The sequence below is a fragment of the Hydra vulgaris genome, chromosome 09 (genome assembly GCF_038396675.1).
Source record: "Hydra vulgaris chromosome 09, alternate assembly HydraT2T_AEP".
NCBI classification, from domain to species: domain Eukaryota; kingdom Metazoa; phylum Cnidaria; class Hydrozoa; order Anthoathecata; family Hydridae; genus Hydra; species Hydra vulgaris.
In genome coordinates this window covers 23292501-23314791 of record NC_088928.1, presented here as the reverse complement: position 1 = coordinate 23314791, position 22291 = coordinate 23292501, and the positions used below count along the sequence as shown (strand labels likewise).

Sequence of the window (22291 nt, the reverse complement as noted above, 5' to 3'; positions counted from 1 at the left end):
AATAAAAACTGTGCTTGATGAATATAAGCTATGGCCTGCAATTAAGTTAATAATTTCTGATACAACCTCTGCAAATACAGGAAAATCTGTTGGGGCAGTCACACTACTACAGAAGCATTTTGTTAAGCTTGGATTAGACAAACCTCTTTATATTGGATGCCAGCATCATGTTCTTGATACATTACTAAAACATGTGATGAATGATTATTTTGAAGCAGTAATAACCTCGCCTAATCTCAATTATTGGTTCATTAGCAGAATAACAGAAGAGTACCAGCAACTGAAAGCATCTTTTGACATTTCTGGAGATGCTCTGAAGGAAGAAGAAGAAATTGTTTGGAGAGATGATATGGCTTTCCTTCATCACTTGATCACTTGTTACAGACAGTTTAAGAAAACAGGATGCTTCCCTAAAGTAAATTTCAGAACTTTGCCAAATATAAGCAATGCAAGATGGAATAGCCGAGCAATCTATGCTTTGTTAGCTTATATTTTACTTCCAGAATTTCGACAGTCAGCCGAAGGTCAGACATCATGTGACTTTATTAGTGGCACGTGGAGTGACATCTGGTTTTCTGGTCAGGTTTATAATCAGGAAAACTACAATAATTTGGCAGCCGTTTGCAAAGATCACTCAAAGGCAATAAAGACTTTAAGGACTTTTTGGTCGGTTGAGCCGACTCCAATCCCAACTCAAAGGTCAAACATTTGTGCTGAACGTGCAATTAAAGTTCTGCAGGATTTACTTCCATTGTGCGAAAGCATTGAAAAAATTAACATTAAATTTTTTTTGACAAATAAACACTAAAACCTGTATGTTTGTATTTCTGATTAAAAAAAAACCATTTTGTACAATGTATATTTGAATAAGGGGGGTGACATTTTTTTAATGTTGACACTTGCCATTGGATTTTTCTTGATCTTTGCATTAAAACTCCACAAAAAATAACATGGGGATAGGGTCTTTAAAAATTGTCATATCCCTAATTGTATTTATATTTAAAATGTATTTATATGTTTATATATGTATTTATTTATATATATATATGTATATATATATATATATATATATATATAAATAAACACACACACACACACACATATATATGTATTTATATGTTTATATATATATATATACATATATATTTATATATATATACATATATATATTAGAAAATAAAATGAAAGAAATACTAAGAATGTAAACTAATTAATGTGTGTATATATATATATATATATATATATATATATATATATATATATATATATATATATATATATGCATGTATTATATTAGAATAATAATAAAGTACAATTTAAAAAAATTACTTTTATTACTGGTCTATATATATATATATATATATATATATATATATATATATATATATATATATATATATATATATATATATATATATATATATATATATATATATATATATATATATACACAAAGAAAAATATATATATATATATATATATATATATATATATATATATATATATATATTAGCAGGGCCGACGACACGGGTTTCAAAGTGGAGGAGCACAATTGTCAATTTTAAAAAAAAATCCTCTATAATTAGAAGGGATGTAATTAATAATAACTACATCCCTTTCAGCTTGAGATATGCTTTGCGCAGGTCCATAAGACGTCAAAATCTATTTTGAATGGCTCAATAAATTATCTCAACAACTGCTGCAGTTATTACAGCATATAACATATACTATCCATCTAAAAAAAAAGAACTCTTTTTCCGTTAGCTCCTTGTAGTCATGATTTAGTTGATGGATATCAATGTCTATTACACTCAAATTTGGCTCAAGATTTTATATTAGCAAACTCTGCACAATCAACTGTAATGATATTATTTTATCCAATCCGATTCCAGTGTTTTGCATCAAGAAATTAATATATAAACTCATGGATGCGCTATTCTGATACAGCTTTTTAAAAAAATTATGAGGTGTGCTGGCTCCAAAAAGCCCATGTGGGATTTTTCTAAAAAGGCTTATTTATGCAGAATTTAAAAATTATATGCTTGATTTGAAGGCCCAAATATATATAAAGACTACCTTTAGCAATATCATGTTACAGAGAGTAAATTAATAAGCCTTACATTGCATATTTTGCCTTACATACCTTTCGTAATTGCCTTACAAGAGCAATAATGTCAATTATGATAAAAACCAATTATTTAATGTCAATAATGTCAATCATTATTGACATTATTGATTAAAAATGTAATAATTATAAATTTCATATAAAGGTTGAATGTTTAGGAAAACCTAGAAAAATTAATGGTACAATATATAATCCAAGTTTTATAAGTACTTTATTGATATTATAATTAATATAAACCAAGTTTTAATTGAAATAAAAACTTGCCTGATTACTTGTAAAAATAGAAACATTTTTAGAGTTAAACTTTCGCTCTGAAAAACGCGCACGTTACTATTTTAAATAAAACAAGAAAGGTTATACTAGATAACTTAAATTAAAATATTTGTGTTCGCAAAAAATATTTGAAAGCACAAATTAAATTTTTTCTTCTTTTCTTTTGTCGTTTAAAACAAATTTTCATGCTTTGAAATCATTTTTTTAATTAATTTTTATTTAAAAACCTTTAATTTAACTTTCGATTAAAAAGGCTTTAGTCTAATGGCAATTTCTTTTGTTAGGGGAACTATATCTTTATTTATTCAAATAGCATAGTTTTTTTTTAATAATTAATAGATAATTTTTTTTTCTTTTTTCAAAGATAATTTTCTTTTCTTTTTTCAAAGATTTTTCAAATAATAGTTAAACTCTTTCGTAAATTTTTTTATCATTCATAAAACATTTTGACTGCATAAAAAGGTCAGATAACAAACTTGAGATTTTAACTTAAGGCATTATTTCAATTACATAGCAATTTAATAATACAGTGGTCAGCGAAAAAAAGCAATAAATAAATTTAAAACTAAATAGTTTTGATGATGAAATTTTTAATTAAAAAAACTATTTTGAGCTATTAACTTTATGAACTGTATTATTTAAATACTTAAAAATTAGCTCAAAATTCATTTAATTAAATACTTTCAGAATCGTGAAATCCTATCTGAACATCACGATTGCTTATTTAAACCCTTGACTTCTTTAACTAATTACAATAGCTAAAAGCGATTTATGTGACGTAAAAGTAAACATTTTTGCAACTATTTTTTAGGCCAATTCAGATAATGTTTGTACTTTTTTTTTTTTTTTTTGCATTTTATTATGTAGAATACTAATATACAAGATGATAATCAGATGATTAAAGAATTTAATTTGTGAAAGTATAAATAAAGTGAATAAAAAACTATTTGTTGATCATTTAATGAATACAGTAAAATAACTTTTTTTTCCGAAAAGGTTCATGCAGAATTCCTGCATAGCCTCTGGGGCCCCCACGCCACTGAAAAAACCATTTATAAGGTTTTTCAAGGTTTTGATGTCAAGCAGTTGTTCTTTTAACTGCATACGCAATGAAGCAGTTGACTATTCCTTTTCTTTCTAGTAATATAAGGCAACAGTTTTAATAAATAACTTAGCATAAACTAAGAGTTTTAATTTTCTTACTTTTTTGTAACCATCTCCCATTACATTCTGGTCATAATAAAAATACTACAACTCAGTGTAGATTTTTCATACAAGAAATACATCAATGAACTGATAGATCTTTTTAGTTAAAAGTAAAACTGCTTATACAAAATTTGCACTCAAATTTATAACATATTGTAACCCACAAATATTGACATTAAAGACCACTTAAATATATTTAAAATGATTACTAATTAAAAATAAAAAAACTATTAAAATGCAATAATTGAAAAAAAAAAAAAAAAGCAATATAATTAAAGCTTCTATTTAATTGAGGCAAAACAATTACACTCCTTCGTGATCCTCTAGAATTAGATTCAGTAATATATATAAATAGCCACAGTGATCAGGATCTCACTGTCAGTCTCTGAATAATCTCCCTTATTTGTTGATGCATTTGTCTTCAGGTTTCCACTTATATCAGCATGCTCAATACCTTTGCCATTTCTCAGATCATCATCACTAACTTCTACTTTATCATCTCACTTATTTGGTTGTGCTGTACTCCACTTCTTCTGTCACAGTTGGAATCAGTTTGTTGAGCTTTCACGCCAAAGCCACACAAAACAGCATCCAATTCTGCCATACTTATATAAAATTCAGATTGGACCTTATGTAGCCATGTTGCATCATTGTTGCATTATCAATATTGAACAAGAGTTCCTAATGCCAAAGAACTAGCATCAACCCACACTTAACCTTTATAGCCTTGCACTTTCCATTTTCTTCAAGCAGTTTTATTTTCTGTCACTTCCTTTAGTACTTCCTCCAGCACACACCACACTCCTTCATTATGAATCTCATTATTCCACTTGTCAAAGAAACTGCTTTCTGCTTAACAAAACTAAAAATAACACAACTAACTGCACACCAGCAAGTGGCTCACAAATTGTTCACAAATAGAAAATACCGTTCTTCTTGATAACTTCTGCAAGATTTTAGATTTTTGACATGACCACAATATCTTATCTGCTTTTGGCCTGAGGCAATCTTTGGGCAGTCAAAAATATAGCCTAATTTGTTTTTATTCCATTGAACCACTACCATCAGTGAAAACAGACCTTTTAGCGGTCCCATCATGTTTATAACACAATCCGAAAACCTTGTTTTATCCACTCTGATAACTCGCTGATAAACTCTTCCTTAACGTCTTCTAGAATGCTGCTTCATGGTCCCATAGATACTTCTTTTGACGGAAGAATGATGAATCCTCCTAGTGACTGTATTGAGCTCATTCCAAGCATTATATCTGCTCTAAAGAGTCAGAAGGTCACTACCATAACTTGATCCTGCGCATTGACCTCAAGAGAAAAGATCACTCAGAAACTAATTATTGAAAGATGATCGTCATTGAACATCCAGTCTCCACAATAGCTTCCAGGTTCTACTGGCAACCTTCATTTGAATGACAAAAAGTACACTTAATCCATGGCTTTTTGAGAACAAGTTGATGCACATTGCTCGCTTTCCTGATTGTTTACATGCTGCTTGCATGTAAACAATCAGGAAAGACATTCACTCCCATTGCTTTAACTCAATTCAGAGCTGCTCTTACTTTTGGCAGCATCAAGTCAATGGTTTCCAAGACACTGTTTCTGGCAATTCAATAACAAATACCAGCCCATCAAATACTGCTTCATGGCTGAGCAAAATAAGTTTACTCTAAACTATTATTTTGTGACTTATACACTTTTAGTACTATGCCCTTCAATTATGCTAATGACATTCATATTTAAAACAATATTGAATTTTTTGATAAAGCAATGCGATTATTTAATTATTAACTTTATCCAAGATAGGTTGTCAAAGGTAGTCAGTTAGTTTCATAAGCATCGACTTGGAACTATTTACAATTCGTATGTATTTTTCTTATGATAAAAACAGTTATTTGTGCTGCATCATTAACACTAAATAATCACAAATATTTTTGACTTATAATATTAATCTATATAAAACAACATTGTAGCACTTTTAAAAGGTTTAAAATTTTATCTTCAACTCAAACGGTATTTAAGTTGTAAAATTATATATATATATATATATATAATTTCACAACTTAAATTTTTATATTCATTAAATTATACTTATATATATATATATATATATATATATATATATATATATATATATATATATATATATATATATATATATATATATACATATATACATATATATATATATATATACATATATATATATATATATAAATATATATATATATATATATATACATATATATATATATATATATATACATATATATACATACATACATACATACGTATATATATATATATATATATATATATATATATATATATATATATATATATATATATATATATATATATATATATATATATATATATATATATACATACATACATACATACATACATATATATATATATATATATTATATACACACATATATATACACACACATATATATACACACATATATATATATATATATATATATATATATATTATATACACACATATATATATACACACATATATATATACACACATATATATACACATATATATATATATATATATATATATATATATATATATATATATATATATATATATATATATATATATATATATATATGCATACATACATATATATATACATATACATACATATATATATAGTTCTATAGTTTGTTGCATTTGGGAAGCACGGAAGAAAAAAAGTGATTCTTACGCCAACACATATGTCACTTTTAATTACTTTGGACTTTCGTCCAACACTTGCATGTTGGACGAAAGTCAAAACCATTAACTTAATTACAAATTAATCGTTTTTTAAAAAAACCACAAAAACACAAATTTAATTGACCAGAATGTTTTTAAAAACATTCTGAATGTTTTTAAAACATTCTGAATGTTTTTAAAAATATAAACAATGTTTTTATTTTTATTTTTTTTAATAAAATGTTTTTATTTTTATTTTTTTTAATAAAATGTTTTTATTTTTATTTTTTTTACTGTAAATCATGCGCGGAGTGTTGCTACATCGACTATCTTATAGCCTGACTCGCAAGGGAGTGTTGCTACATCGACTATCTTATAGCCTGACTCGCAAGGGAGTGCTGCTACATCGACTGACAAATAGCCTGACTCGCAAGGGAGTGCTGCTACATCGACTGACAAATAGCCTGACCCGCAAGGGAGTGCTGCTACATCGACTGAGGGTTTGGTTGGGGCAGGCAGTCTATCATTATTAAAAAAAAAAAATTCCGGTCTTGCATTTTAATTTTTACTTTTTGTCAACAAAATATGGAAAAAACTTTCGGACAACATCTAAGGGTTCTATATATATATGTATATATATATAAATATAAAAACTTTGTTATTATTTGTCATTTTTTTGGCTATTATTTATTATTACCCTGTTGTCAACTTTTTTTTAAATAAAGATTTTCTTAAAAAAAAACCTATTTAAAAAACTTATAAACTAAATACCAACCTCTTTGAATAAATCCTCAAATCTAAATAAAAGATAGAAAACTAAAATAAAAATCAACTAATACAAACTGACACATTCAATTTATCAGCTTGAAGTTTTTGCAATCAACTGTCTTATGTGGGGAAAGAAGGTAATGGCAAAGGCAAACAGATAAATGAAACTAAATAGAATAATTTCAAAAATAAAATTTAAATCATTTAAAAACATAAATTTTTATATTCATTTATTGACAACCAAATTGATGATGTAGTTATAGGTTCTCCTTCTTTGTAGAAAAAGAATATTCTAATAATGCAGTAAAACTAGTTTTATGTAAATTTGATGTAGATAAATATTTATATAGATACCAACTTATGTAGATAATAAACTATGTTGCCTTTACTAAGGGGAACCGATGCTTACTTTTGGCCAATGCCGATTGGTACAGGCTGATACTGATTCATCGGCATCAGCCCTAAACTCAAATTTGTACTCTTTTCTTTTTTACTAATAGGTAAATTATGATTTTTTTCAAATATGTTAACCATCAATATTAATGCTAGCTTATTTGCTGAAGCTTGCTTAAATTTAATGCTTGCTTATTTGCTTAAATTTGCTTAATGCTAAGTTGTCATTGTTGATTAATTTTTTTAACTTTATTTCTAAGTTTAATTCCCAGAATATATATGCATATATATGTATATATATATATATATTAGGGATTGCCGGTTACAGTATATGGTATACTAACTTTATGGTAAACTTTACCATATACTTGGTATACTAAATTTTAGTATACCTATATACTTTTATTTATGAAATATTTCTGGGCTGACTTGATAATTTAATAATTATTTTTATTAAATTATCAAGTATTAAATAGCTATACAATATTTATTGTATTATCATAACTAAAGTGTTTTTACCAATGGTTTTATTAACTTGTCATCTAGTCTATTTGTTTGTCTGTGAGCATCAAATCTTGCAATCAATTTTTGAGTCATTTCCTGATAATAGATTTTCTTCAAATTTTGCATACATACTCTTGCTTGATGACAAAACAATAATCAATGATTAGTTTTGTAATAAGTCAATTAATTTAGTCAATTTTAATTAAGTTTATTTTTTATATGCAAAAGAGAATAATAATTTTTAAAATAAGTATATTGATTGTTACCTTTCTAATATGCGCGATTAGCATATTTAGATAAGGTGTTGACTTAGTAATCTGAATGTCTTTGATTCGAGTCGCACGTCTTCCTAAACTTTTTTGCTTTTTTAACCATGCATACAGCCGATTGTTAATAAAATAAAACAGTAATATCAGTAAAAATTGATTGCAAAGTTTGTGTTTTAATAACCTATAAAAGGATTGGTTTTAAAGATTTGTTTTTACTTGTTTAATTTATTTTTTAAATATTTTTTATTTTAGTTTGTTAATTTGTTATTGTGTTATACCAATAAATTTTTACACCATGCTGTTTGTGCTGCTCCTTACTTTATATTTATCTAAAAAAATATTTTATACAATTAAACTTATATTAAATATTAAAACGCACAAACAAAAATATTTATTAAAAAAACAAACACATTTTTTTTAAGTAAACCGTTAAAGCTTTTTCATAAATGATAAGTCGGCTTTGCCAAAAAAAAAGTTTTGTTTATGATATACTTTGCGGTAAACTGCATACTAAATTTTTAGTATACCGTAAACTAGCGATCCTTAATATATATAGTAGAATCCTAATAAAAGTTTGTGGCCAAGCTAAATAAAATTGAATTTTACTAATATTTCAGCTCTTACTTCACTAAATCCAACATACTATATACCAATTAAAAGGTTTCCATTTTTACTGTTATGTTTTGTGCAAACATTGATTATTTAATTAACGTAGCTTAATTGGTTTAAAGATTAATGATTTTTAATGAGCTCAAAAATTTGCAGACATACAAAAGCTTTTCATATTTTTTCCAAAAAATTGCTAGTTTATTGATACTGTAAACAAATATTCTGTGGAAATAATTAAAAACCTTCATTTATAAGTGATTGAGGTCACAGGGTATAAGAAATTTATACCTCCAATAAAATACCTCCAGTGAAAAAGTTGATAGCGAGACCAGTTAAAATGGAAATTATTTTCGAAAGACAGCACACTTTTATGGAGCCAATAAGTCTGCTGATAGTCAAATTTTGAATGGATATGAACTTCTGGATCCACAAAGATTGTAAGATACTAAGCAACGAAAAGCCCTATTTGACAGTTATTGATTGAAATGAATTAATGAAACATTTTTATGGAATAGATATTGGTATTTCTATTACAAAACAATATTTACGTTACGCAAATGTGTTTGGAAGAGGTCCATCCTAAAAGCCATTGTTTTCCTTGAAGAGTTTAATCCCCACCATGTCTCTGGTAGTACGATGCTCAATTTGTTTCTACACCCAGCGACCTTGTTTGTCAAGGTTCGTGTTTCAGAGGTATAGAGTTGAGAGAGGGTTGTAACCATAGCTAAAAGTAGTATCCTCGACTGTAATGGCTTTCATGGCATTAAGGAGGTGAATTGAAATTAAGAAAACACTTTAAAAAACACTCAAGAAGAATTAGCATCACTGCATCTTAAGTGGAGTAGTCAAAGTTAGTCAAAAATTATTTTCAGTGATAAAAACAAGTTTATGCAATGTTGATCAGATGGAATCAAGTTTGTTTAACGTTGTTTGTTTTGACGTAGACAGTAGACACAAAATTTGATCGTAAATCTTATCTGCTTACCGTAAAACATGCAGGAGGTAATGTAATGCTTTTGGGATGTTTTAGTCGGGACGGTGTTGATCTGCACCATAGATATACTGGAACTCTTGATCAAGAAATATCTAAAACATATATAAGAGCATTATGTTACCTCATGCAAAGGATAAAATGACTCAAGGATGGATATACAATTAGAAAACAATCCCAAACACACAGGTCAATCAGTTCAAGAATTTTTCAAAAAGAGTAAAGTTTGTGTTTTGAAGTTGATGTTCCAATCAACTGAGTTATTTGAGATGAAATGTCATTGATTATTTATGGGGATGTGTTGAATGTCAAACATTAGGTATCATACTACAAATCATGCTAATTTATTCAGAAATATCAAAGAAATTATGCACTTTACTCCAATTGATGTTTGCATTATTTTGGTCAACTTTATGCCTCGTAAATGCAGAAACTATTCTTGATTGTAAAAATAGTCCTACAAAACAATAATGTGATTTTGCATTTCTAATAAACTTTGATCAAATATCGTTGGAAAATTCCTACATTTTTAAATATAAGCACTTTATTTGCAAATTTTTGAATTCATCAAAAATCATAATTTTTTTAATCAATTGAAATACTTTGATTAAATTATCAATATTCATTTAAAACAACATAGTAACATGTGTGTGTGTGTGTCTGTGTGTATATGTGTATATATATATATATATATATATATATATATATATATATATATATATATATATATATATATATATATATAAATATATATATATAAATATATATATATATATAAATATATATATATATATATATATATATATATATATTATATATATATATATATATATATATATATATATATATATATATATATATATATATATATATATACACATATAAATTACAAAAACACTTATCCAATTTTTGATTACTTCAACACTGTGTTTCATCATCAGTAGGTTCATCAGGAAGAATGTCTAAACATAAAAAAGTTTTCAAATTATAGAAAAATTATTTCACAGGAAGTTGGAAATTGTTATAATTAATTATGTAATAGCTGTAGTATTTTGCAACCAGGAAGTTGCATCAACTACATTAGATAATTAAAAAATCATGAAAAGAATTCTTTAGAATTAAGATAAATTTGGACTGGTCATTTGTTTTTATAATTTTTTAAAAGGAACTTATTTTTATGTCTGCATTTAGAAATTAATTCTGATTTTTTATTTAGTAAATTTTCTTGATCTAAATGAGTAATAATTTCAAATTTTTCTTGTAAACATAGTATACATTTTTTGAAAATGTTATTATAGGCAGGCGCAGTTTTTAGGAAAGACCAGTTATTACATAATTAATTATAACAATTTCCAACTTCCTGTGAAATAATTACTACCTACCTATCAACCTACTGATGATGAAACACAGTGTTGAAGTAATCAAAAATTAGATAAGTGCTTTAACTCATTTATTATTGCTCTGTTCTTTTAGAACATTGAGCACTCTGTTTGTAGAATACACTAACATAATTTATATATTAAGCTCCAGGTTTATACTTGTTGAGCACTCTTAATTGTATTTTACATAAAATAAACAAGGAAACTAACAATTTTAATTATTCCCTAAAAAATATCCCAATCCCAGACAAAAAAAGTTATACCATTTCTTTAATTGAAAAAATAGAACACTTTATTAAAAGAATTCGTTGGAAAGCCCATTTTTTCTTAGAATCTGAAAACAAAAAAAGCCCTATAATTGAAAATAACCAAAAAAAAAATCTTGGATTCAAAACAAAAAACGCCCCACCATTTATTCCTAACCTAGAAAACTTTGAAAACGATTTATTACACTTGATTAAAACAATAAAATTTCAAAATATTAACAATGATTTTATATTATTAATGTCTAACTCAAGTTAGACATTAATAATATAAAATCAAACCCTAATATTTTAGTTTTTGCTGATAAAACAAGCAACATATACCAGATTGCCCCAGATAATCACCATAAATTACTGCGCGATAATATTTCTAATAACTACGCAAAAGCCCCGAAAAACTTAGAAAATTCAATTAATTTAGAAGGCCAAAACATTGCTTAAACAATTAATTTAGATGCTAGAATTGAATCAGTCGCACCAGCGCAAGCGTTTATGACACTAAAAAATCATAAACCAAATTTTGAAAATAAACTCCCTTGTAGGCTACTAGTACCTTCAAAAAGTGAACTAGGGCACATTAGTAAAATTAAATTAGACAAAAATAATATTATTCGAAAAAAATTAAATTTGCAACAGTGGAAAAACACCACTGATGTTATAAATTGGTTTCCAAAAATGGTAATAAAAATGAATGCACGTTTATACTATTTGATATTAATGATTTTTACCCCTAAATTACAGCAGAAATTTTAGATGAAACATTGTTGTCTATAATTTCAGTATTCCATACAGAAATCACAGACGACACTATTCATCTAATAAACATTACAGAAAAACTTTACTCTATTTTAATAACGAGACGTGGAAGAGAAAAACCACGCACAAATGCTTTGATGTAACAATGGGAAGTTACGACAGAGCAGAAATTTGCGAATTTGTGGCTTATATATTTTAAATTTCCTAGCTAAAGTAGTTCATTTTAATCAATTAGGCTTGTACCGTAATAATGGCTTAATAATAATGCCAAAAAAAAAAAAAAATCAGGGCCTCAACTTGAAAAAGTCAGAAAAATATTATAGAAATTTTCAAAAACATTGGCTTCCAAATTGAGATAAATATTAATTTAAAAATTGTGAATTTTCTTGATGTCTCATTTAACCTCTCGGAAAACTCTTATAGGCCTTATAAAAAACCTAAAGATGAATTGTCGTATATTAATATAAATTCGAATCATCCCCCTCAAATCTTCAAAAAAATTCCCATTTCAATTAACAATAGACTTAATCAAAACTCCTCTAATGAAAATATTTTTAACTCTTCCAAACGCGTGTATGAAGATGCTCTTAAAAAAAGCGGATTTAAAAATTTCAAGCTAAAATTTGAAACAAAAATTGAATTGAAAAAAAAAAAGCGAAATAGAAATATAATTTGGTTCAACCCTCAGCAAAAATGTTTACAGCAAAAATGTTTCAACAAACATTGGAAAAGCATTTTTAAAATTAGTTGATAAACTTTTCCCTCCCTCTAATAAATTGCACAAAATTTTTAACAGAAACACTATTAAAGTAAGCTATAGCTGTACAAAAAATATTGAAAGAATTATAAAAGGCCATAATTTTGCATTGATTAATAAAAATGAATTTCTCAAAGAAAAAAATACTGAAAATTGTAACTGCAAGCAAAAACTTGACTGCCCTATGAATGGCAAATGCTTATCAAAAAATATTATTTACAAATGCATTGCTTCCTCGAAAAACAACCCTGATAAACATTATATTGGCTTAATCGAGGGCAAATAAAAAAACGTTAGTTCAATATCACAAACAATCTTTTAAACATAAAAAATACTCAAAAGAGACTATGCTGTCTAAATATATTTGGCAACTAAAAAAAATAAATATTAATTTTAAATTAAACTAGTCTATCCTAAAAACTGCGCCTGCCTATAATAACATTTCCAAAAAATGTATACTATGTTTACAAGAAAAATTTGAAATTATTACTCATTTAGATCAAGAAAATTTACTTAATAAAAAATCAGAATTAATTTCTAAATGCAGACATGAAAATAAGCTCCTTTTAAAAAATTATAAAAACAAATGACCAGTCCAAATTTATCCTAATTCTAAAGAATTCTTTTCATGATTTTTTAATTATCTAATGTAGTTGATGCAACTTCCTGGTTGCAAAATACTACAGCTATTACATAATTAATTATAACAATTTCCAACTTCCTGTGAAATAATTTTTCTATAATTTGAAAACTTTTTTATGTTTAGACATTCTTCCTGATGAACCTACTGATGATGAAACACAGTGTTGAAGTAATCAAAAATTGGATAAGTGTTTTTTTAATTTATATGTGTGTATATATATATATATATATATATATATATATATATATATATATATATATATATATATATATATATAGAGAGAGAGAGAGAGAGAGAGAGAGAGAAAGAGTGAGAGGGAGAGAGAGAGAGAGAAGTAAAATTAAATAAGAAATAAATCAGCAATGAGCAAAACAACTAAAAATTTAATGGACTATTTTGAAAATAAACGTTCAAAGCAATATTTAAGTTTTGTAAAAAAAAAAAAAAAAAGGAACATCTGGCACAAATTTATTTCATATTTTACATTACGTTTTTTGATTTTAAACTTATCTCTTTGTATAGTTCGGATCCATAAGTCATAAACTGTTTTCCTAAATTATAAATAGATCCTGATAAAAAACAGTTCAAAAAGTATTTTATGGTTTAGTGGTTGCGATAAGTCTATATAATAACTTAGGCTTTTACATGCATTTTTGTTATGAAGTAATTATACTTTTGCATACAATATAGAAATACAAAAATAAAAAAAACTGATTTTTCAAATCAATTGACATCAGCTGATGGTTACCAAGACCTATGCTGATGCACAGGCTAAAGGGTAGATGCATCTGTGCACATACATAAGAGAACATAAAATTTTGCTTTCAACCAGTTCCTTTTTTTTTCTTCAGTTTCTTAAAACACTACATGTTCTTTATAAAATAGAAATCAATAAAATTTCTACTTTATAATTAACTGAAATTAAGAGAACTACTATTTAAAAAATGGAAATTCAGTTATTTTAAGGCAGGGGAGAGTGAAGCTTATTCAAAACTAAAAAAAACAAAAACATATTAAGAGCAAATAGACAAACAACAAGAATGAAACACGGCTATCTTAAACACAGGCCTATTAATCGCGCAAACCGTAAAAATAACTGGAGGCTGATTTACTCACAAAAATTTGCCAAAGGTTAATATAGTTGCTTAAAACTAGTAGATGAAAAAATATTTCTTTAGACTTATTATGTTATTAAAGTGTTATTAAAGTGCTATTAAAGTGCTATTAAAGTCTTGTGTTGCGGATTGCTCTACTAACTATTTAACAGATAAAAAATGTTTAGAGATTTTAGAGTTTAGAGATTACCAAAAGATCCAGATGAACGTAGAAAGTAGTTATCAGCTATTCCAAGAAGCAACATTCCTGATAGCAAATCACTGTTGTATGTTCTTAACATTGGCCTATAAATTAAAAAAAATTTAATGTTTATGGTTGGAAAGACCCTCTTCTCCGCCTTCTATTTATCATGTACAAGCTGATCAACTTGAAACTTTCAAAGCCATGGACTCTTTGAATTTTAATGATTTGATTATTCATTACCAAAAAAAATAAACCAAAAGATTTATTAAAGTGTATAGTTGTCTACAAATGTGATGAAAAGATTTGTTTTCAATCTACTGAATTTTACTGTGGTTTACCAAAGTAAGATAAGCTTTCTCTAAATTGTTATGCATAAAAAAAAAAAAATTAATGGTTACAGATTTTTGTTATCTGAATATTTTATAGGTTCATATTAAATCTTTCTTCTAATTTAAAATATGAGATGTTTTATTGTGGATGCTTATGTTATGTTTGTCTAAAAATCATGTAACTATTTTAGACACTATTCAAACACTATTGTTCTAGCTTTTGAATATTTTTCTGTTCCAAGAGTAAATTCGAAATGATTATCAGCTTCCCAGTGTTTCTACTCTACAAAAATTGAAATCAAAAGCTTCAAAATTAAACAATTATGAATTTATTTTGCATGTTTTTTGCAAACTTACTAACCGACAATGACAGTGCATTTTAATAGTTGATGAAGTATATGTTAAAGGTTCATTAATTTATCACGGTGAAGAACTTTTTAGGAAATCTGTTTATCAACCAGACAAATTAGCAAAAACAATATTAGCTGTTATAATTAAATGTCTTTTTGGTGGAACCACTTTTATGGTATGCATGATTCCAGTATGTTTTCTTGATTCAGATTTTCAGTATAAACTAATTGATTCTATACTTGGATCAATTTTAAATGCAAATGGAAGCTATGTTGCGAATATATGTGACAATAGTAAAGTCAATGCAAAGTTTTTCTCTCTCTTTGAAACTTTTGAAGAGAAACCATGGCTGACTAAAAAAAACATTTTTTTACTTTACACTATGTTCATATATGGAAAAATAAAAGAAATAACTGGATTAATGAAAAAACTCAAGAAACTCAGTTTAAGGACAAAAGTTTAAGGATGATAATTTGGGATAATCTTAAGAACCATTTACAACTCAGAAAGACACTTCTGACTCTTTCACATTTAAATACAGCTTTAATCTTTCCAAAACCTGTTAAGCGAAAAATGTTTCTTTGTGTTTGAGAGTTTTTTGTGATGGAACACTTTCTGCTTTATCAACACATCCTTAAATAGACCAAACCAATGCTAAAGGAACATTTGTATTTCTTAAAAAGTTTATAGATGCATGGAAAATTATCAATGTTAACAAACTAGGTGATGATAAAAGGTTAAGAAAACCATTGCGTTCTGTCATTGAATCACCAGATGATCTTCATCAGCAACAAATACTTTCATTATCACAAATCTGTGAAGATGATATGGCTTCACATAAATATACACTACGCTATCAATGTTATATTGTAGTAAAATCATGTCATATTGCAAAAAATCCACAAACACTATATATGGAAATCACTTATATGAAAATGATTATTTATTAAGTTTCCGAATTAACTCAAATTTGATTTTTTCAATTTTTGCTTTATATGTTAAATCCTTATTACAAAAATTTCTAAGCTATGGGTAATTTATGCATGTATGAACCTTGTATAAACCTTCATGCATGTATAAACCTTGACTAAGGCACTTTTCATTAGAGCGCGCTTTTTCTCCAGTTTTTTTCTTTGTATTTTTCTTTTCAATCAAGTATTTTGTTATGGCAATATGATGCAACATAACATTTTTGTTATCTGCAAGGACTGCTAAAACAGTTTTCAAAAAATTATAAGTCATTTAAACTATCTGATATAATTTATATGATTAAAGGAGTGCTTATCAGATATAATCTTTTATTACCTTTTATCTTATATAATCTGTTTAAAAAAAGATGGTAAAAAAAGGTGTTCATTCTTCTAATATAAGTTGCGGGCACCCTAATAGCCTCCTTTTTGTTGCGTTGGTGTCCAACCCGCACGAGGATGATTAGAAAAATAAAATCTTATTCAATTAAAATAATGCTTTAGAATAAACTCGTTAATTTTTTTCAAATGTTAGTTTGACTTCACAAGATATTTGTTGGCTTTCAGATGTTCCGGAATCTTGTGATTGATTTTTCAATACCTTCCAGACTAGATAAAGCTCTGAAACTTCCAGCATTTGTGTAAATTTAATAAGTACATCTTAAAATTGTTTTCAGAGCCAACTGGAGAACTCCACTTTTTTGAATCTCTTTTTTTTTCTTTGATTTTACTTGATCTTTCATACTTTACTCTGATTTTACTTTATTTTGGCAGCAATTGTGTAGACTGGATGAACATGCGTGTTAAATTTGTTTCCTGGGCAAGAGGAGTCGTACCCTTATTTTTTCTCTCTAATATTTTGTTTTTCTTTAAAGTTGGGGTTTTCAACTTTTTAGAAAGAAAGATTTTTTGCAAAAAAGCAAAGTATTAATTTAGTATTAATTTTTTTGTCAGGAGGAAATAGGTTAGTGGCCCTGATAAAAATTTATCGTAAAGGAGCCAGGCATATTTGTAGCTATGATGCTGCTTTTCGCTTCTCTTATTCAGCGTGGTTGCTGTCAGGTCCGTCCCAAAAAGGTCTCTCATTTGGGTGGAGGGGAGGGGCGATCGTCTGTGTTTTTTTTGCCAACGAAGAGACACACTAAAGAAGAAGAAAAAAAAAGATTCTCGATATTTCATATTTGCTATACTTAAAGACATGCCAACTGAAATGCTACATGTACAATTGCGCTTACTTAAAAGCATATATAACAGCTTAAGGAGGAGGTGGGGGTGGGGGTGTGAGAAACTCCCTTCACCCCCATTTTGGGACAGCCCTGGTCGTAACAACCACTCTAACAGAATTAAAAAAATATTTTTTTTCTGTTTATTTATTAATAGCTATTCATAAAAGTGTTGTCTGGAATGAACTAATTTCAATCAGTCTATTCCAGACAACAATTAATCCTTTATTATTATCTATTATCTAACAATTATTCTAGTTTTTTCATTTCCAGAAATAACTTTTGTTTTGGTTAGATTGATTTTTAACCACAGCCACGCTAAATAAAAAAAGCCAAAATACAAAACTTGGAATAAAATTGCAAAATGCAGAGCCATTTCCAAAGCAAAAGCAATAAATCAGACAGTCTTCTAAAAAAAACTTTTAAATAACTGATGTAAATAACATCAAGATTAATTAAAAAAGAAAACTAAAATTAAAAAAGTAAAAGTAATTAACTTGAAAAAAATTTACAACTTTTCATAACAACAACAACCGCATAATTTAATTTATTTAATACAGCAAATTTAATAGAATGGTTCAAAAAAGCACTTTCAAATTTAAAATTATATGGTCGATTGTGAAGAAAATTGTCTTGATGTTATTATATCATATGGATAAAATAATATCAAGTTTTTTTTTTTTCAGTAAATTTTTGTTACTTTTTTTACTTTTCAAAAATTTAAAGTAAAAAGTTAACAAAAGTGCAAATCACAATATTTAAACAACCAGATTCCAATCACATATTTAAAATCAGGCCCGTAGCAAGCTCTCTATTTTTGCTTGAGAAGTTAACTTTATGTAACGACATGGAGCAAACTCCAAACATTTATATATTCATGTTCATGTAAAGCTTTTCAAAAGTATTACAATAATCGGAGTCTGTTAACAATAAACCCCTGAAATGTTAACTTCCCTTTCATGCCATTAGTGTGAGATTTATATAAACATTTTTTAACATTTTAAACTAAATTTCATTAACAAGTCTCAAATGCCATGCAATAATCTCTTAGTGTTCAAAAACTATGACCATATAAATTTTGAGCAACCTCCCCATTTATTTAGGGGATTTAAAATATATATTATTTTCGTGAATAAGTAATCATATGATACAGACTTAAAATTTGTCAAAGAATAACAAAGAAAATTAAGTTTTTATAAGTGACTTTAGTCTACAAGATCATTTGTATTTATCAAACAATTTATTATTTAAATTATTCTTACTTTTATCATTATTTGTTTGATATCAAAGTAATTTTTTTTTCAAATATAATTTTGTCATTGATTTTTGTTTTATTTTATTACATAAATACATTCTTTAATGCAGTGGTTGATTTTTAATTTTTATAATTTTTTACTTTTCTAAATTTGCCATTACAAATTATTATTTTTCTTTTGTAAAATATACGAATGGTGGGGGCAAGAAGACAAAAATAATCTTATTGCCAAGCCGTTAAATATCCGTACATAATAAAGTCATTAAAAACTTGTCATTAAAAATTGATGATCATATGTTTTTCTGAAGTTTAATAAGTTTATCATAGTTGACAATTATTGTTTTGTATTTTTTGGGAATATATCTAAAAAATTAATATATATGTAGCTGAAATACCAAATTCTCCTGTTTTAGTATGTTATTTTTAGAAAAAAAGAAATCTTTTTCTAAAATAACATACTAAAGCAGAAGAAATATTGCATAAATAACAGAAATTTTGACTGATTTTATTTTATAATATTATCCATGAAAATATAAATTAAACAAAATACAAGATTTAAATTGAAATTGATTCAAACACAAGTATTGTGTGGTATTATACCACGTCAAAATCAATGCAAAAAGGTTTTATAATAGAAATATGCAACAATTCCTTTTTTAGCTAAACCGATTAGAATTACTTAATCAACAGCATCTTTAACTAATACTAATATTAATAGTTACGTACAAATGAGGTCTTTTAATGTGTTGTTAAAAACTATATTAAACTCATTATGAAGACTTTATGATAACCAATAATATAATGATGTCCATTTGCGTAAATTTTGAGATGTGATATTAATATAATTATGAAAAATCAATGATTTTGGTTAATAAATATACTTCTGGTAAATAAAACATGCTTAAGTGCCAAACTTAAGTATGTTCTTGTTTATATCACATTAGAATGTTTAGGAAAATGTTGAAACAACCACCTTATTTGGTTTAGGTGTAAATTTTATATAATCATAACCTTTGAACTTTGATTTTTAAAACCTGTTGACTTAAATTTAGTATTAGAAAATAAAATATAAAAGTTACTAATTTGTTGCCCTCACATTTGGGGTAGGGATGGTAAATGTTTTTGGGTATTTTTTTTCCAGGCTCCAATCACCACAAGTTTTCTTTCTTAATCTACGTATAAATCATTGCTTAGCTACAGCTCCGGTTATACGTATATTACAAGTATTTTTGGTCAGTAGAAATACGTGGCCAAGGAGCCTAAATTCTGTTTCTCTGGAATAATAACTTTTCTGAAAAAACAAAAAAAACTCTTTAAATATATCTTAGGGCTCCTAAACCTTGCGTCTCTAGGTTCAGTTGCTTGTGGGAGCAGATTAATATATTTACATGAAAAGTTCTAAATTTTCCATGCCCATATGAAAGTACTGTAGTTGCTTAAACCAAAACTTTTAGAGTCAAAAGATATTCTTGAGCAGGTGGACTTTTTTCGGATTAAGATTATATTTGTCTTCTTCTTGCCCGCGCCATTCGTATATTTTACAAAAAAGAAAAGTGGCAAAAAATCTTTACAAAAATAAAGCGTCATATTAAAAAGTTCGAGACTCCTTAATCTTCAGGCCAGGGTGTTATAGCCCCCATAATTCTGAACAGGCTTAAACTTTCTTTCCTTAGTTTTGAATTAATAAGTACATATGCGCAAAAACTTGTAAAAAAGAAATAACAAATATGCTAATTATTTTCCTTTTAAATAAACTAAACTTTCTGAGTCTCCCATGGGTATATGCTCTTTTTGCTAACTTCCTTGTTTCAGCTTTGTCTAAATTTCAGACATTTTGAATGGTTGGCCAGAGAGTGAATATTTTTGAGACACATTTGATTCAGAGAATGGTTATTATAGCTAAAATTATCATGGACCAGAACTAGAGAGGGTTATAATTGTGGGCAGAAACCTATAATTGATATTTTCAAACTTTTCAGGAAAGAAATACCTAAAACCGCGCAAATCAAATGTTGCCACAATGTAAATGTTAGTGACTTAAAGTTTTACTTTTTTGCAATACTTTTGTACAAGATCCTGTCAAAGTTATTATAAAATATAAGTAAATTTACTTACTTTATATAAATTACTTTTAATTTACTTTACAAATTATATAAAATGCAAGCTTATGTAATTTAAATTTTATTTAATTTAATTTATTTTTAATAAAGATTTGTTATTACTTTTAAAATAAAAAATTCCTACTTAAAAAATATTATTTTATTTGTAAATTCAATTTACATTTGGTAGCATATTACTTTTATGTAATTTACTTTCATGTACAAGTTATTTTTGAATATAATTTTTTTTTAATTAGTTACTTTTATAGGTAAATGTAAATTAGAGTTTGAGGAACTTTTATATTATGTAATGTAATTTTCAAAATTAATTAACTTTTAAATGTAAAAGTAAACAGCTTTTTCATGTGACTTACTTTTATATGTAAAAGTAAATTACTTTTTGATGTAATCTTCTTTTACATAACTTACTTTTGAAAGTAAAAAAACTTACATTATAAAGTAAAAGTCCTTTCAAAAAAATAAATTACTTATACAGAAATGTAAATTTACATAAATTGTTTAAAATTACTTAATTACTTAAAATTACTTTTAAAATTACTTTTAAAGTGAACTTTTTATTGCACAAATTTTGCCGCTCGTGTAATAGGCCTGGGTTTTAGATAGCCATGGAATTAAATAAGAAATTAGGAAAAGTAAGAATGATGATGATTAGTAACATAGCTCCATAATGCATCATGATTTAAATTCATTTTCAATTAAAGCTAATCAAAAGGGAAAAAAAAAACTAACCTGTTAATTAAATTATCAAACTGTGTAGTAAAAAAACTAGAAGGTATCTCATATGCTTTGTTTAACTCATTCATCATTAACTTGAACATAGGTTCTTTTGAAGATTCAGAACAACTTAAAGATCCCTAAGCATATAATAATTGTTTTAAATCTATGTTGTATAATGTAAAATAGAGAAAAAATCAAAAATTCATGTTATATAAAAGATAATGTATTGTTAAAAAAACACATACACACATACACATACATACATACATACATACATACATACATACATACATACATACATACATACATACATACACAGGGGTGTACCCTTATGGTCGTCCAGTGGCACGGGATGACTTGTTT

The 22291-nt window shown here is 26.6% G+C and overlaps 1 protein-coding gene across 2 annotated transcripts in view; it reads right to left on the bottom strand.

Moving 5' to 3' along the window:
- The window catches only part of LOC100207607 (inhibitor of nuclear factor kappa-B kinase subunit beta), a 93774-nt gene that overhangs the window by 1925 nt on the left and 69558 nt on the right, over window positions 1–22291 (bottom strand). The window contains exon 10 of one of the 2 annotated variants that reach the window (XM_065805078.1): window positions 7110–7131. In XM_065805078.1, coding sequence (XP_065661150.1) covers window positions 7126–7131 — 6 coding nt within the window. In that variant the 3' untranslated portion in view covers window positions 7110–7125. Of the gene's footprint in view, window positions 1–7109; window positions 7132–21897; window positions 22066–22291 lie in introns of those variants that run through there. The other variant, XM_065805077.1, reaches the window with a different exon arrangement.